Genomic DNA, 17111 nt, shown 5'->3' with positions numbered 1-17111 from the left:
CAACGCCTCCCCCGCCCTCGGGCCCCACGAGCCAGCCCCCGAGGTCCTCCTGTGGCTTCTCCTTCTCCGACTCCTCTAGTTTTATTTGGTTAATCTTCACCTGAGGATATTTTTTCCATTGATTTTTGAGAGAGAGGGAGGGAGAGGGAGAGAGAGAGAAACATCGATGATGAGAGTCAGGGATCGGCCGCCTCCTGCTCGCCCCCTGCTGGGGATCGAGGAGCCTGCAACCCGGGCCTGCGCCCCGATGGGAAATCGAACCGCGACCTCCTGGATCCCAGGTGGACGCTCCACCCTGAGCCGCGCTGGCCGGGCATCTGCTTGTTCTGAACCATGTACCATAAATTGTGTATTTGAAAAATTGTAAAAAAAGCACAATTTTAAGCCTAGATGATGCGGTGCTTTTCCAAGTGCTAGATACAGATCTGTCACTAAGGGTCAGTCTTTGGAAACCTCTCTGGTGCTCACAGCTTACTTTGCTGTCCATTATGGGCCTGAGGTTTGAGATTTATTTCAGATCTATAATTAGCCCCACAAAGAAAGAAAATGTCCAAAACCTGAAGCTACCTTTCATTTTCACACAGTTCTGTGCTGGGAAGATGTTAGCGGTATTTTTTACAAGCGCCGGGGACTCGAGCGGAGCACATCAATGTCATCGACAGAACGATCTTGTTCCAGGAACAAGGGTGGAAACTGGGTGTCCTTTAGCAGATCTTGCTTCACTGGGGAAAGCAAGAAGTATCTGACTTCTATTTCCATTATAAAATCGTAACCTTCCTGCTATTTGTTTAGCGGCTGTTAAGTTTTTTCCCTCATATTAAGTCGTTTTTGATTTACGGCTCCTGTTTTGTGGTGTCATTTCCCCTCCAAGACTCAGGACTGTTTATGCTGCCCGGTGGCAAAGGAAAGTCCACACCATCAGCCACAGCCGCTGACAGTCCACGGCTTGAGTTTCTGAAATAAGGGTCTGACTTCACGTTTTAATCAATACGGAGGGTGTGGGTGACGCGGTTATGTTTGCAACGTTCCTGACTTAATCAGCGAGTTAAAATGGTTTTGCTCTTTTAAAACCATAATTCAGAAGACACCCTTAGGTCTTTAAAGATTCCAAGACAGGAAGCTCATAAACTTTTCATTTTCTGGAATCGAGAGGAGCCTCCAGCGCACGTTGACGGATAGGTTTCTACATTTCAAGTACCCATTTGGTACCTCGCTAACTCCCGGCCATCAGGCTCCCTGCCATAACTCTGCCCGGCACCCGTGAAAAACTGTGGCCTCAGCGTGTTGCAGGCAGAGGTGGAAGAATTTAACTGTTTCCTACCACGGTCATTACCGAGCGAGAACCCAGACCAGGGCCAAATAGTGGCAGGAGGAACGCGGGGTCGTGAGCACTCCCTCAATCTTTTAACAAGCGCGCATTGAGCCTGGCCCGTGTGGTTCAGTGATTGGGCACCGACTTATTCCCAGTCGGTGCTCATGCCCGGGTCTCGGTCTCGATCCCCAGCCGGGGGCGTGCGGGAGGCAGCCGATCAACGACTCTCATCATGGATGTTTCTCTCTCTCCCTCTCCCATCCTCTCTCTCTAAAATAAACCACAAACATTTTTTTTAAATGCTCATCTTTAATAAAAATAAAGTGTGTACTGAATATGTCTCTCTGTGCTCGTGGGAAACATTAACGCATCTCTGAGGTGATGACCGATGAACTACGGCCTGAACGACACGGCGACTTGGCCGTGGGACACGTGGGAGACGGGAACACAGGCTGGGCCCCGCGAGAGGAGCAGAAAGCAGGACGTGGCCCCGTCACCACGAGGACGGGATGGCGCAGGAGGCCGAGTCTCGGGGAGGCTGTACCCCTGGGCACAGAAGCTCAGGTTCCATGCAAAGAGCAATGGGAAGCTGAGCAAGCTTTAAAATCTGGGGTCCGGCCTACATTTTACGAGGTCCCTTTGCTCTGAGGAGAAAGTTCTGTAGACATGGGTGGTGGGTGCGGGACTGGCCCCAGAGGGTGGTCTGGTCGGGGCTAGGATGGCGCCATGGTGAACTTCGTGTCCACTTGGCTGGACCGTGGGACCAGGGTCGGGCACAGAGGCAGCTCTGGGGCAGGACTCGGCAGCCGCTATGTCCGTGGCTGACTTTGCTGGTTTAGGGAACTCCGTCCTCGCTGACTGCTCGAGCTTGGATTACAAATCGCCCGTGTAAGAGGCCAACAGAAAAGATCGTCACGGGACAGAAAGGGTTCATCTGCCCGGCGCCGGCAGAGCCTCATGCGAGGCACGAGCGTCACAGAGAAGACGGGATATTTTACTAAGAACGACACCACCCAGGAGAGCGGGAGCTGGTGCTCCAAGCCCCGGCTCCCTGATCCAGGGTTCGGGGAAGGTTAGAATGGTTTAGGGGCAACAGGGAAGGGCTCCCTCACAGGGACGACTCAGCACCACCTGGAGTGTTCTGGGTGGGGAGCGGGAACGACTCAGCACTAACTGCCGCTCCAAGAGCAGGGCTGACTCAGCACTAACTGTGCTCCACGTGCAGGTGACTCAGCACTAACTGTGCTCCACGTGCAGGTGACTCAGCACTGACTGTGCTCCACGTGCAGGTGACTCAGCACTAACTGTGCTCCACGTGCAGGTGACTCAGCACTAACTGTGCTCCACGTGCAGGTGACTCAGCACTAACTGTGCTCCACGTGCAGGTGACTCAGCACTGACTGTGCTCCACGTGCAGGTGACTCAGCACTGACTGTGCTCCACGTGCAGGTGACTCAGCACTAACTGTGCTCCACGTGCAGGTGACTCAGCACTGGCTGTGCTCCACGTGCAGGTGACTCAGCACTAACTGTGCTCCACGTGCAGGTGACTCAGCACTGACTATGCTCCACGTGCAGGTGACTCAGCACTAACTATGCTCCACGTGCAGGTGACTCAGCACTGGCTGCCGCTCCACCTGGCTCGCTGCTGCTTTTCTAGCCCCTCTGGACGAATTTCAGCACAGTCTCTGCCCAGGTGCCCTTTTTAACAGAATAGCTGAGACAACACAAATTTATTCCAAACTAAAGCTCCAAAAATATATTCAAAAAGCCCTGTAAATATGCTGTGCGTGTGTATAAATAGAATCAGCATCACTAAAGAGTGTCACATGCTTATGCAGTAATCTTTAGGGCATCTCTGTGCTCATTTAAAAAATAATTTGTAAAAACAGTAAAATGTGCCGTACTTCCTGTTTTTAGGGTCCCCCCCCAATATATATCCAAATATAATCATTCTACACAGCAGGGGTGTTGGGTTGCTTGATTTTGTGTTTCACTTTTGTTGCACAATATTCTACAAGTGTTTTCCTGAGCTCTTCTTACGATCATTGCAAAGCTTCACACGCCACACTCTGCTTACATGTTCTACACGTGTCAGGGCTGCCTCCCGGTTTCACGGTCACGTCAGCCACACAGCTGGGGGTCGGCTGCAGCTGTCTCCCGCCCACCCTGTCCCTTCCGTTCTGGGGCCCGCACGGAGCAAGCGGCCCTGGTCGGGGACCCTGTTGTTCAGAAGAGGAGGCGGCAGGGCCGCGCCGTGGCTCTGGGGGCTCTGCTCTGAGGTGGCCCACGGAGCCGCCTGCTTGGTCTCACATGTCCTTCTCTACGTGCATGGGAGTGTGTCCTACGTTTGTAACTGTGGCGCGGTTTCCATTTTGTGTTCTTGTTTGGTTGCTTTGCACGAATATAATTACTTTCTCACGCTAACACGTAAGCCTTAAACTCATTAAAGCTGCATCATATTTTATCAGGCCAACAACCAGTATTCATTTTGCATCATTACAAAGCATCCTATTTTTGGAGAATCGCCTTGTTCCCAACTTTCCATTTACAAACAATGCTAAAGGAAAGGGCTGCTTTTATTCTTATAGCCCCCCCCCCCCGAACACTCTTATCACAGATTCTGGGGAGCGGGACTCCTTTTTCAGCCCTTGAAATCTACGCCAAATTGATTTTTAGAGACAGACATTTCAATTACAGGCCCCAGTTACAGACGCCACAGTCGATTGTAATGACTGCAAACGGTGCCACCTGATTTGAATGCCGCTGGGTCCGGGCGCAGTCCCTGCTCCTTCGGGTATTTATTACGGTGTCATTAGTGTGAACCGCGCCGGCGGCCGTCTCCTCCTGACCCTGACCTCTCGGGGTCACGACGCCCGGTCACATAGGAGAACATCTTTTAACTGCACGGCTGCTTAAGAAGACCGGCCGCTCCGCCGACGGCGCCGAGTAGCCGGCCTGGGTGGGAACGAGGCCCGGACCACAGCCGGCCTCCCTCCCGTAGTCTGGTCAATGCGGTTGCGGCTCCCGTCCGGCCTCCGGCTGTGATCTGTGCTCTTGAATTTCCGCCCAGGGGAGCGTGGGGACGTTTCACTCCCCATTTTTCGGGATGTGTGATGGTTTTGTCAGCCCCCCCCCCCAGCTTTCTCCAACCCCGCGGGCCGGGTGGCCGAGTGGCCTCCGTCTGCTGCTACCTGACCCCGTCTGGGCTTCTTCCACCGCAGTCCCCGCCCGGAAACGCGGTCGGCGCGGTGAAAGCCGCCACGAGTAACGTGCGAAACCACCCTCCTCACCTTTGATTACAAGTGTGGCTGGTATTACAGTTACTTTGTAATTGCAGAGTAAAACCACAGGCATCATTTCAGACACACGTGTTTGGTAGAAGTTAATAATTCTTACATTTTATTTTATTTTATCTGTTAATCCGCACCCGAGGGTAGTTTTCCATTGAATTTTAGAGAGTGGGAGGGAAGGAGAGAGAGAAACATCGATGAGACAGACTCATCCATCACAGGGCCAGGGTGGGACCCGAAGCCTGGGCATGTGCCGCGACCGGGACTCGGACCTGAGACCTGACGGTGCTCCAGCCAACCGAGCCGCGCCGGCCAGGCCGAGGTCCAGGCTTCCTGACCTCACACTGTGCACAGAGGCCACACGCTTGTTTCTTTTTTTCTTCTTAAAAAAAATAAATGTACTTGAAAAAACAGCTACCGCCTGGCTGGGAAATGTCGGAAACCACGCTGCCTCGCGCACGCAAAGGTCAACGAGACGTCCCGCGAGCTCCTGGACAAGACCCCGCAGCCCCCCGGGTTTGTTTCACCGCCTGACCTTTCCTGCGGCCCCGGCCGAGCGGGTCACAGAACCCCGCAGCCGCCTCGTGCTTCTGTGAGGCCGAGGCCGAACCCTTCCCCGCGTCCGCGCAAAGGCCGAGGTAACGTCAGAGCGGCTCCGGGGGCCTGAGGCCGGGAGCTTGTTCATCGGAGAGTGAGCGGGACGGTCAGCCCGGCGGGGAGGATGGGCGGCCGCCTGGGAGGCGACGGCGGGGCCTCCGCAGGCCGACCGCAGCCCCCGACAGAACCCACCCAAACGCGGCCCTGACCCTCGGCAAACGTCCCCAGATCCGAGCAGTTCCCCCGCCAATAACCTACCAATGTTTCACGGCACTGAAAGCCGCCGATACTCAACACCCGGCCCGGTTGCACCAAGGGGCCAACTTTCAATCTCTAACTTTTCTTCCGAGTCAACAGAGCATCTTAGAAAACGCCGCGCGGCCCGGCTGCTCCCAGAAACCCTCAGTCCTGGCCTCCGTGACCCCAAACAGTGCGGACGGGGCCACCGTCGCAGAGGGCGCGTCCCTGGCCTTCCAGACGAGGTGGACACTCGGGTCCCTCTCCAGGCCGCCGGGCGCCGTCTCGGGCCCTTCCTGCCTCCTCCCTAAAGCTGCGGCGTTTTATTTGCTTGTCCACAGGCTGCCGTCTCCTCCTCGCAGTGGAATTCAACCTCCACGGCGCCAGGAGTTTGGAGCTCGCCTCCCCACGCCCTCCCGTGGCCTGAGAAAGCGCCCGGCACACGGGGGGTGCCCAGGAAATCCCTGCGGGGGCCCAGCTGCGCTCGGGGACAGAGCTTATTTTGCGTGACTATTCCCTGCGGGGTCTCGGGGCTTCGGGCTCACGGCCGTCACGTCTGGGGTCACGTTTTCTTTCAAGTTGGGTGGATGGGTTCAAATCACGGATGCGTCACTCACAGGGTTTCAGGAAGAACAGCGAGTTGTTTCTCTAGGGTATCGTGTCCTGTCTTCAGCTCCAAACCTGCAGGTCAGGCGACTGGAGCAGGTGAGCGCAGACGTAATCCATCCCGTCGCTTAAGAAAGCGGCCTGGCTGCAAACGCCACCGAACAGCACTGTCTCCGTCAAAGGCCTTTCCGCTCGTTACCCATCTGTGGTGTTTAGGATTCTGAGACCTGCACCTGAACCTAGTGGCCCATGGGAGGCTCCACGCGCCCGCAGGCCTCACGCCGTCCGGTGAAGACGGCGTCGGGGGAAGGGTTCTGAAGGTCGGCTCTGAAGGTTCGGTCTTTCGCAGGTTTCGATAATCTACGCTGACCTGTGCAGACGACAGCCCACGTCCTTGGCTGCACCACCGAGCGGGTAAGACGGGTCCTGTGAGGCTGCGACGTGAAACCAGGAGCGTGGTCCCCGTGTCGGGACCCACTGGGGACTTTTGTGCGGGGCTGGGACATGTGCGTGTTTTTCTTACTGAACGAGTTTCGGCCTGTGAGTCGTACATAAGCCCCTGGTGCCGAGTGGGGACCGGTGATGCCCCCAGGGGTGCGGTGATGCCCCCGGGGCTGAAATTCAGGGCAGCCCGAGAGAGGGATGGAGCTGTGCCCGTGGGGGAGGGAATAGGTTACGATAGAAAACTATCAAAAAATAAATGAAAAGGAAACCTGGCGCTGCACCAGGGAGGGAAGGAGGGGTGCAGGAGAAGCTGGGCACCCACAAACTGGCTGCGAGAAAAAGCCGTAAAGATGGTTTATGGCAAGAAGCCAGGGGAGGGGGATCACTTCGTCTCGGTACCTGAATTGGGGGCTCTGGGAGCCCCGGGGCTGGAGAGGAGCCAGGAGGGGCGGGTCTCCCCCATCTCTGATGAGCGATCCTGTGCGTCAGTCACGTGCCGGGAGGCCCCAGGTGACAGGCCGTGGGACAGGTTAGCAGGAGCCCACGCGGCTCCGTCGGGGAGGTGCTGGGACGCGCCAGGCGCCCGCGTGGAAGACGCCGGGGAGGAAACACACCAGGAAGCCGCAGGATTCGGGGTCTGGCCCCGAGACCCTAGGAGCCGGGTGGGGCTGTGTGTGGTAAGAAGTCACCCGGCCGGCACGGCTCAGCGGTCGAGCGTCGACCTAGGATCCAGGTTATCGGGGTTCGATTCCCGGTCAGGGCACAGGCCCGGGTTGGGGGCTCGATCCCCAGTGGGGGGCGTGCAGGAGGCAGCCGATCAATGACTCTCATCGCTGATGTTTCTCTCTCTCCCTTCCTCTCTCTGAAATCAATAAAAACATATTTAAAAAAATAGCAAGAAGTAGAAACCCCACAAAAACCTTCCACAGCACTGTTGCTTCCATTAAAATAAGATTTTTCATCTCACGACATTTTAATCAAAGTTACACTGGGGACCTGGGATGAAACCATCAGACCGGAGTCGGTTATTTTTCCAACCAGGGGCCACGCCGGGTTCTCAGCAGTTTCGTTTTATTTTGGTCTCTCGCTGCGTCGTGTTGCGAATCAGGGACGCGACTGGAGGTGAAATTGCCTGTGACCGCGTCGCCGGGACAGCGTTTACTTACGATGCGGGCGGTCCTCCCCGGCAGGCCGTCAGTCCCGAGAGCACAACACGGTGGTTTTGACCGAGACACGTGCCTCGAAGCAAAGCGTAAGGTGAGCTAAGATTCGGCAGCCGGCGGTGGGGCCGCGCCTGTGACGAGGGAGACGGAGGACTCGCCGCAAAAGGGTCCTGCGCTCGGCTCGCCCCCTCCGAGCAGACGCTGAGCGCGGGGACCTGAGCCCGCCCGAGGCCCCCGCGCCTCGGGGGCCGGCAGCCTGTTCTCGGGGAGAAGGCCCCACACGGGACATTAACACTCGCGCGTTAAACCGGCACCTGAGCATCTTTTTATATCAAACTACGAAGTTCTTCATCTGGGGGCGGGACGCGCTCCAGGGGCAGCGGGCGGGGCTCGTCCGGCGGGGCTCTGCTCGAGGTGCGTGTCCGTGTGTCTGTGTCTGTGAGCGTGTGTTGTTTCTGTGTGTGTCCGTGTGTACCTGTGTATCTGTGTGTCTGTGTGTGTATAGTGTGTGCGTGTCTGTGTGTCCCCGTGTGTATAGTGTGTCTGTGTGTCCGTGTCTGTGTGTCCCCGTGTGTATAGTGTGTCTGTGTGTGTATAGTGTGTGGGTGTCTGTGTGTCCCCGTGTGTATAGTGTGTCAGTGTGTGTATAGTGTGTGCGTGTCTGTGTCCCCGTGTGTATAGTGTGTCTGTGTGTGTATAGTGTGTGGGTGTCTGTGTGTCCCCGTGTGTATAGTGTGTCTGTGTGTGTATAGTGTGTGCGTGTCTGTGTGTCCCCGTGTGTATAGTGTGTCAGTGTGTGTATAGTGTGTGCGTGTCTGTGTGTCCCCGTGTGTATAGTGTGTCTGTGTGTGTATAGTGTGTGCGTGTCTGTGTGTCCCCGTGTGTATAGTGTGTCCGTGTGTCCGTGTGTGCGGTGAGAGCCGCCGGATGAGCCTGCAGCCGGGTGAGAGAGCTGAGGCCCAGGCACCCGGCTAACACTCCTGAGCTCTTCGCCGCAGAAACCGCGAGCTAACCCACGTTTGTCCTTCTAAGGGGCAGAGTCCCGGGCGGTTCCTGGCGCAGCAGCAGGTCGTCGCCGTAACCTGACCTTCCCTCCACGGCAGACACTCGTCTCATCGATTCGAGGGCTCCGAGAACGGCCTGTTGATTGATCCAACCAAACCCGAGCCGTGCGCATCTGCTGCGGGCGGCGAGCGCGGGGCCCTGGAGCGCCTGCGTCCCCACAGGACAGGGAGCGGCCACGCTGTCGCCACGGGACGTGCAGCTCGGGCCCGGCCTCTCACGTCCCTGGTGATGCCGCTCAGCCCCTGAGCTTTCCTCCCTGAGATAACACCCGGGCCTCCGTTGTATTTCAGCTCCAGGCCCAGAAAAGCAACAAAACCAGACACACGGCGCCCTGGCTGCCTCAGGACCAGCGACTCGGCTAACGACCCCCTGCCCCGACCGGCCGATCGGCGGAGACCTCGGCCCTGACAGGGCACCTGGGAAGCAGGTGGGTATTCTAGTGACACCCTCCCGAGACCTCCCCTCAGATTCCCAGCCGCAGGAGAGAGGAATTCGCTCAGGACGAAGGACCCGGCGAGCGCTTCCCCGCAGGGGAGCAACCAGGGCCATCCCCTCCCCCCTGAACGCTAAGGGACCCCACAGGCGTTGCACCCAGGGAGCAATGGGCAGTGGCTGACCCCCGGACCTGCCTCCAAGGCCCCTTTCCTCTGACCTCCCAGCGGCCGGAGCAGCCCAGCCCGGCTCCCCCGTGGCCTCTCCCGGGCCCACCCTTGCTCGCTGTCCCGAGACCGGCAAACCCTGGCTGGCTTTTCTACACGTTGTGTCTTGACTGAAACCTTCCCGTCGAGAAGACAAGGGCTGAGGTCTCATCTTGCTGGTAATGGAATCGCAGAAACTCCTAGTCTGTGGAGACTTTCAGAGAGAGGTGACCGCCACCAACACGGAAGAAGAGACATTTTTGACCGAGGCGGGACAACCAGAGCTCGTGCCTCCAAGGCTAATGCTTTTCGTGGAACTTTGATTTGGGGAATCAAGCAGGTCAGCCTCACCGCTTTCGTGCCCTCTGAGTCCGAAGCCCGGCCCTGGGGAAGGGACACGTGTGCGGGGCAGCCGGTGGGGGCTGCAGGCTGGGGGGCAGAGAGAGGCTGGAACATTCACCCCTAAAATGCTCTCCTGAAAGGTTGGATTTTTGCTTAAAAGTGGTTCAGTCATAAGATAAACACACTAAATTGGACATAATTGCAGGTATTCAGGACAAAAATTGGATGTCCTGTTCCCAAGCTCACCTCTTAATTTGTAAACAAAGCACACGGGGGCTGGTTTACACACGGAACATAAACGCAAACGCCGCGGGTCACGGCAAGACGGGCGAGTGGCCCTTTGGCAGGCAAAGTGTTCCCGGAGGGTGAAGAACTGGGCTCTCCAGGCGGGACCAGACGCCTCACAGGAGACCGGGTGCAGGTCGGGGACTGAGCCAAGGGGGACGTCTACAGGGTGCCTGTGACCGAGCAGTGAGCCCGACCAACACGGTGGTCCACGCCCGCGCCTCCCCTGTGGCCGAACTTCAGAATTGGTGGGAGAATTCGATTTTCAAAGTGGAGATCCTTGGGCCACACCATAGATGTTCTGAATTAGAAGTCCAAGGGCAAAGCCCGGCTCTGTTCTCGTAAGAGCCTTAGGCCCCGGCTGGTGTTGCTCAGTGTTAGGGCATCTACACGCCGAGAGGTCACCAGCATGATGCCAGTCAGGGCACCTGTCCGGGTTGTGGCTCGATCCCCGCAGGGGGTGTGCGGGAGGCAGCCGATCAATGCTTCTCTCTCCCCCCTCCCCTTTCCTCTCTCTCTCTCAAATCCATACAATGGAATAACCCATGTTTGAGGAGAGCCTGAGAATCTTGGACTCCATGCTATGGATTCCAACAGACTTAGGTCGGTTTAGTCTCTGGTGTCTCCTGCAGACCATTTGGGTGCAGAGCTGTCAGATTTTCTAACTGCTCCTCCGAATACGCCGCTTCCCTTCTTAGAGCTGCTCGGTTTCCTCGGACCCACCGAACTGCCGGAGGCACTCTCCTACGGGCTCCCACCTTGCCCTGCCCTTGGCGCCCTGTTGAGTTTGTCCGTCCGCACTGGCAGCGACGTCCCCCTGCCTGGCTCAGGTGGGCAAGCCCGCCGGGCCCGACACCGTTCCTCACCGACGCTTCATTACTCGCCTTCATCACGGTTCTTCCATGGAACTGTCATTCTTGTGTGTGGACGCTATAGACACTTGATGTGCGAATAAATGAATATTTTCCCTTCGTGGCCTTGTAAACAGAAACGGGCTTCTGTGATAGGTATTTGAAAGCACTTCTTTTGGAAAGTATTTGGTAGGCAGTGGCTGGATGCTTGGAGGCACTAAAAGAGAAAGTGATGGTTTTGACGGCCTCAGAAAACTTCAGAGGCCTTTCCCTGATATCAGCAGTCTCTGTGGCCCTGCCCTGCTCAACCCTCCGGCTTTCAAGTTGCCTTTTATCCCCAGCAATTTGCATAGCGTTACCTAGATCTCTGCGTAAGATTTAGAGGGGAAAAAATCCGTCTTCTCTCTCAGGCTCAGTTCTGTAATTGCGAGGTCTGCCTGGGGGCTGGAGGCTTTCAGGAGGCACGTCCCTGCCCCTGGGTGCCTACCGGTCGGGCACCTCCTCCTCTGCATGCACAGTGAGGCGGCTGAGATGAAAGGCCGCTTTGAGCTTCAGCTGCCAATCGGAACAGAAGGTGGTGCCTGACAGCCTCAGAGTCAGAGCTGATCCAGCCGGCTCAGCAGTGGTTGGAAATGGGTCAGAAGCGGCGTCTGGGAGTTCACAGGGTGCCTCTGCAGAATTTTTCATCGTCTTTAATATTCTAGCAATTTCTTGCTCTCCAACTTTTCCCTTTTTTCTTCTCTTTCTGGGCATCTTTAATCTGTGTATTATATTATATATATAGAAACAAGAATAGTTAAGAAATCTTTGATCTGGAAAAGTGATAAAAGGGCTTGACTTCCGTGATAATAAAATGCATTTAAATCATAACAGTTGTTATGAAACTGAGGTCATTTTGCCCAAAGAGATAAACAGATCAATAGCTTGGAATACGAAGCCCAGAAAAAGAACCGAGCCGACATAAAAGTTAATAACTGATAAAAAAGCATCTTCAGTCAGTGGTGGGAATGGGAAATATTTGACGACTTGTGAAGGGGAAATTATTCATGTCGTAGCCCCTCAGGTGCACGCCTAGAACCAAGGCCCACGCAGATGCATGTGTCCCGACGCTGGCCTGTGCTTCTGAGCTCGCCGGCACCTCTTATCTCCAGCTGTACACATCTGCAGGCCTGACCCCGGACACGTGCCTCTGCGGTCATGTGCCTGTGATGACACTCAGGAGTCGCAGTGCATACAGACAGTCCCCACGGCGCCAGTGCTCCCACAGTTGGCTCCGGTCCTTTCTGCATGCCCTGGGCACCACCACCACCTGTGTGTCTGCGGCTGGGCCCTGCCACCCCACAAGCCCCTAGAGGTGGCTCGCACAGCCCAGTGTGTGCACAGCCACGGGCGCTGATCACCCCCCGACTGCCCCGGTAGCAACTCCAAGAGCAGCACTCCTCCCAGCACTGACTTCGGATGCCAGTCTCTGTGAGAATGCTAAGCCCGTGGATAAATTTATTTCCCAGACCAAGATACATCAACACGATTCTCAGTGACACACACACACTATTCATCTTGTTATTAGAAAGCTCTACTTTCGAATTTTTGGCTGCATGTACACCACTAGCAATGAACCCAGATCCAACTCTCCATGTGACGTGCTTGAGGCGGCAGTGAGGCCTCACCGCTCACATTTCTCAGCTCAGCATCTCATCAAGTTCCGGGAATTCTGCAAGTTCATAAAGACTCTTGGATGACAGGCTTACCCAATCAGTTTGCAACCAAAAAGCAATAAAACCCTCCAGATTTTCCTAAACTAACATATAAAATCAAAGAGATTCCACCTATTACAATCATTGTGATATTGACTGAGTTTTCCATAACTGGCCCTCGAGGGGAAATGCAGACGTCACATGAGCAGATACGAACGGCCCTGCTCCTGGTGGGTCCAGGCAGAGACCACGGTGAAGGTCTGTAAGAAGCCTCCTCCGTCCCGTCCCCGTGTCCCCACCAGGGACGTTTCCCGCAGGGTTTTAGCTCCCGATGCTCTGGAGCTCGTTTTCAGTGCCCGTCCCTCCTGCTGCCTCAACACAGCAACCGAAACGCCACTGCTAAAGCAAACAGGCGCTGACGTGCGTCTGGAACAGTGATAAGAACCCCTTTTATAAAAATACATTCATGCTAAATGTGAACGCACTAATTGTAGAAACTTAAAAATACAACATGAGAGAACCGTTCCCCAAATCCCTTGTAGCCATAAAATCAGTCAGCATTTTACTATATTTCCTCTCAATCCTCCCCGAATAGGGTTTTATATCACAGTCGTCATCACGCTCTAATTAAGTTGTGTATCTTGTGTTTCCACATAGGGTGGAAGCAGCATTCCGTCGGATAAATGTCGTTTTCATTGCTTGCCTGTGACTTCTTTGAGCAATTCTACCCTGACAGGCTCGGCGAGCCCCTCACTTGGGGGGCCTTTAGTCTCCAGTTTTCCTTGTGAATGTTGCTATTGCTCTGACCTGACTGTTTGTGTCCCCCCTCCCCAAATTCACACGTTGACACCCTAACGCTCACGGTGACAGTGTCCGGAGGCGAGGCCTCCAGGAGGTGCTTGGGTCGTGAAGGTGGAGCCCTCACTCATGGGTTGAGAGCCCTTATGGTGCAAGCCCAGCGTGTGCATTCAGCCCTTTAAGGATGGATGTCCCGTGTTCGGCACCGTGAGGTGAGTCGTTCAGATCCAGACCACTCGATGGGACAATTGTGCTTGTTAACTATGAATTGCTTCTCCCCCTGCACAGGGCCCATGCACGGCGAGGCCGAGCCGAGCCAGGGGCCAAGGCTTCACGAGGGTCGGGAGCCTCTCGCATGCCGGGCTCTACCAGGGTCCTGGCAATGAAGCTCATGCTTTCTACTGACCAATCAGTCCATCCGCAGACAGGTCAATCAGTCAATATTACCTATATATGTAAATATAGATATTTCCATTTTTCTTTATTTTTGTTTTGTGACTCTTCACTCAAGGATATTTTTTCCCATTGATTTTTTAGAGAGAGAGGAAGGGATGGAGGGAGGGGGAGAGAGGGAGACATTGATGCCAGGGAGACCCAGGGATGGGCTGCCTCCTGTGTGTGCACCGAGCACCTCGGCCGGGGACAGGGATTGAACCTGCCACCCGGGTTCGTGCCCTTGACTGGGAATCGAACCCGAGGCCCTTTTGTGTGGGGGTTGATGCTCTGTCCACTGAGCCACACTGGCCAGGGTGAGATTTTCATCCATCTTCAGTGAAAGCCTAGAGCATATCAGGTGGTCAACGGACGCCTGACGGTTAAGAGAATGACTGGTTAGCGGATGATAAATTATTATTATTATTATTTTTTTCTAAATATATCTTTATTGATTTCAGAGAGAGAAAAGGAGAGGGAGAGAGAAAGACAGAAACATCAATGATGAGAGAGGCATTGATCAAGCCCACAACCCGGGCATGTGCCCTGACCGGGAATCGAACCCCGATCGCCTGGATCCCAGGTCGACGTTCAACCGCTGAGCCACGCCCGGCCGGGCGCGGATGATAAATTCTTACATAAACTGGGGACTTGGGGCCCAAGGCGATCGCTCCCCACACGGTCATGCTTCATTCGGCGGCACCGAGGCCCACGGTGCTCAGGGTCCCCCCCCCCGGCAGAGGTGCCCGCAGCCTGACCGGCCTACGCCGTCCACTCCGAGCTCTGCTCTGTCTTTACGGTCTTTCTCTGTAATACGGGCGGGAGGGGAGCCTGCGGCCTTTCCCACGAGATAAGAAGGTTGCATTCTTTATAGTCAGAGGCAGATTAGATTGGAATCGAGGAGACACAAGGGACAGTCATATAATTCACAGGCAATGCAGCCACTGTGAAAATAGCTTCCCTCTTTTATTTTCTTTAGAAACCTGGTCGCTCTCTTTGAAAATTGCTGTAAAAACCCCAGCCGATGACAGTGCGCACCGCGGAGCCTGCCTGCCCGTCACCGGCCGCCGAGTGTTTTATTTGCAGTCGGTACCAGTCTCATCCCAGGAGTTGTGAGGTTATTACAGTTTCGCAGACGTGAACATCTCGCCCGCCTGACTTCTCCGTCGCTAGCTGGTCTCCCTCTGGCCAAGACCCCTCCAGGCCGCCGGCCTCTCCCCGACAAGGCCTCACTGACCACGGGCAGATGGCTGGATGCAGCTGCTTCTGTGCCCAGACGCCTCCTCCGCAGGTAAGACGAAGCCCACGTAGCCTCTCTGTTTCCTCCTCTGTTTCCTCTGTCACTGGAAATGGAAACTCCCTCTGCCCCGTCACCACCGCGCTGACCTGCCTGCGTTTATCTTCTTCCCGCACTCTCACCCCAGAGACGCTCAGGAAGAGAGGAAGCCGCCGGAGGTCAGGGGGTGGACTTCAGGCCTCGGGGCCGCGCAGGCGATGCTGCTGAGCACAAGGGCAACTGGCCAGGGAGAGCGCGTGCTGGAGACGCTCTCATTTCTGACCGTGAACGTTGGTAACGAGCGACCTCAGGGCGACGCGGCGATTCACAGCGGCGGCTCCGCGAAAACAAACGATCACGAGAGAACAGGGACCCATCTTTGTCGGAACACAATGTAACTGGAATATCCCCGCAGATTACATTTCCCCCCGAAAATCCAGTGTACGTGACCGATGCAGACCTTCATCCCGGGTCCCTCGCCCCCCCCACTGAACTGCCCTCCCAGCTCTCGCCCGAGGTCCCAGCCTCCAAACGAGGGGGCCGGTGCTTCCGGCCGCCTGCGCCCCCGCCCCCGGCCCCCTCATGCTGCAGGATTTGTGCCCACAGAAGGCACCAGCCCCCCCGGCCCGGCGCTTCCCGCTCTGGTCTCGTCCCAGGGGCCGCTGTTCCCTCGCGTGGAGGGACACGAGGTGGCTGCCTCGGGGACTTGTGTCCCCTGCCTGCCTTCCTACTGATGTGCCTGGGAACCGGGAACGCGTCGGGCGCAGACCAGGATGCCCGGTTCCTGTCTGACCCGAGAAGCCGCCGGGTACCAGGAGCCCGGCAGACGCGTTTAAACCAAACCCAACCAAAGCCAGCCTCTTCTCTCCACGGGGGAAAGACAGCCTTAGACCGAGGGCTTTTCGGAGCTGCTTGTAGTTCAACAAACTGGACACGGAGGGAGGTCGCGGGCAGCGGGGAGAACAGGCCAACGCGGGGCGTTTGGTCGCGGGCAGGCCGTGCAGACGGCGGCTGGGCCCCGGGCCCGCAAGGAGGCGGCCGCCGCAGTGAATGGGCCGCAGGTTCTTCGGTTTCCGGCCCCCACAGAGGTCACGGGCACGCTCTACGTGATCTGTCAACGGCACACGTCTGAGAACAACGCCCACGCCTTGCTCAAGAAACACTCGATCGCTAAACACGCCGCCCGCCACCCGAGCCTTCGGGAGCTGCGATCCTTTCGCGGGCGCTGGGCCGCGCCTCGGCGTTGGTAGCTGCCGGCTGCTGCTGCTGAGGGGTGGAGGCCTTTCGATCCAGGCAAAAACAAAGCCTGCCACGCGGCCCGACCGTTTCTCTCACTCACGGCTTCCCCGTGGCACCCGATGCCGTTTGATAGCATTTTATTCACAGTGGAACTTCAACCCTCTCAAACACAGACATGGTATTTTTCCCCCCCAAAATGTTGAGTTTAAACATCCAGTAATGTTGAAAGCACACACTCGGAGTGATTCATTTGTCATCTTTCTCCCCCCCTAGGGCGTAAGCTCCAGGAAAGAAGGGCTTCTGTCTGTTGTATGTATTTGCAGCTGCTGAATGTGGCTGGACTTGGGTTTAGACTTTACTCTCCCCACTAACTGAAACCCTTCACTTCAATTTCAAACTAACTTGAAACTCTCGTAATTTTGTAAAACTATTTTCGATATTTATTATAAATCAACATCATGATCTAAGTGTATTTTCCAGCTTCCAGAACGTTCGATTTTCCAAGCTATCGAGCCAGGGCTGTTTAATTACGCAGGGACGCTTACTGAGCCCGGAGGGTTGATCTGATATTTGGGTGGATATTTTTATATTATTCGAGGAAACCATTGATTAAAGCTCCTCATTAACGTTATTTACTTTATTCATGGACGCTGATACTTACAGTGTGTGATAAATTGTACAGTACTCCATGGAACAAAATCATCTTTTAAGAAATAAATCGTGGATGTCCCTGGGCAAATTATCAAACGGAAGCAGCACCAGCCCTCTGGCCCCCGGCAGCCCCAGACCAGTCCATCAGGAAAATGACCCGTAAAAGGAACAATTCATCGTCTCATTTGA

At 55.6% G+C, this 17111-nt stretch overlaps 1 protein-coding gene across 1 annotated transcript in view; it reads left to right on the top strand.

Annotated features, from left to right (window-relative positions):
- ABCA13 (ATP binding cassette subfamily A member 13) overlaps window positions 1-16282 on the top strand; it is a gene marked incomplete at both ends in the record, with an annotated part of 90587 nt that extends 74305 nt beyond the window's left edge. Inside the window, one exon of the mRNA XM_081146988.1 lies at window positions 16028-16282. Within this exon, the coding sequence (XP_081003114.1) occupies window positions 16028-16282 (255 nt within the window). The remainder of the gene's footprint in view (window positions 1-16027) is intronic.
- Between the last annotated feature and the right edge of the window lie 829 nt (window positions 16283-17111).

This window comes from Miniopterus schreibersii (genome assembly GCF_964146895.1).
Source record: "Miniopterus schreibersii genome assembly, chromosome: 9".
Taxonomy (NCBI): domain Eukaryota; kingdom Metazoa; phylum Chordata; class Mammalia; order Chiroptera; family Miniopteridae; genus Miniopterus; species Miniopterus schreibersii.
Note: the sequence above shows the minus strand (reverse complement) of the source record. Positions and strands in the feature narration are given on the sequence as shown.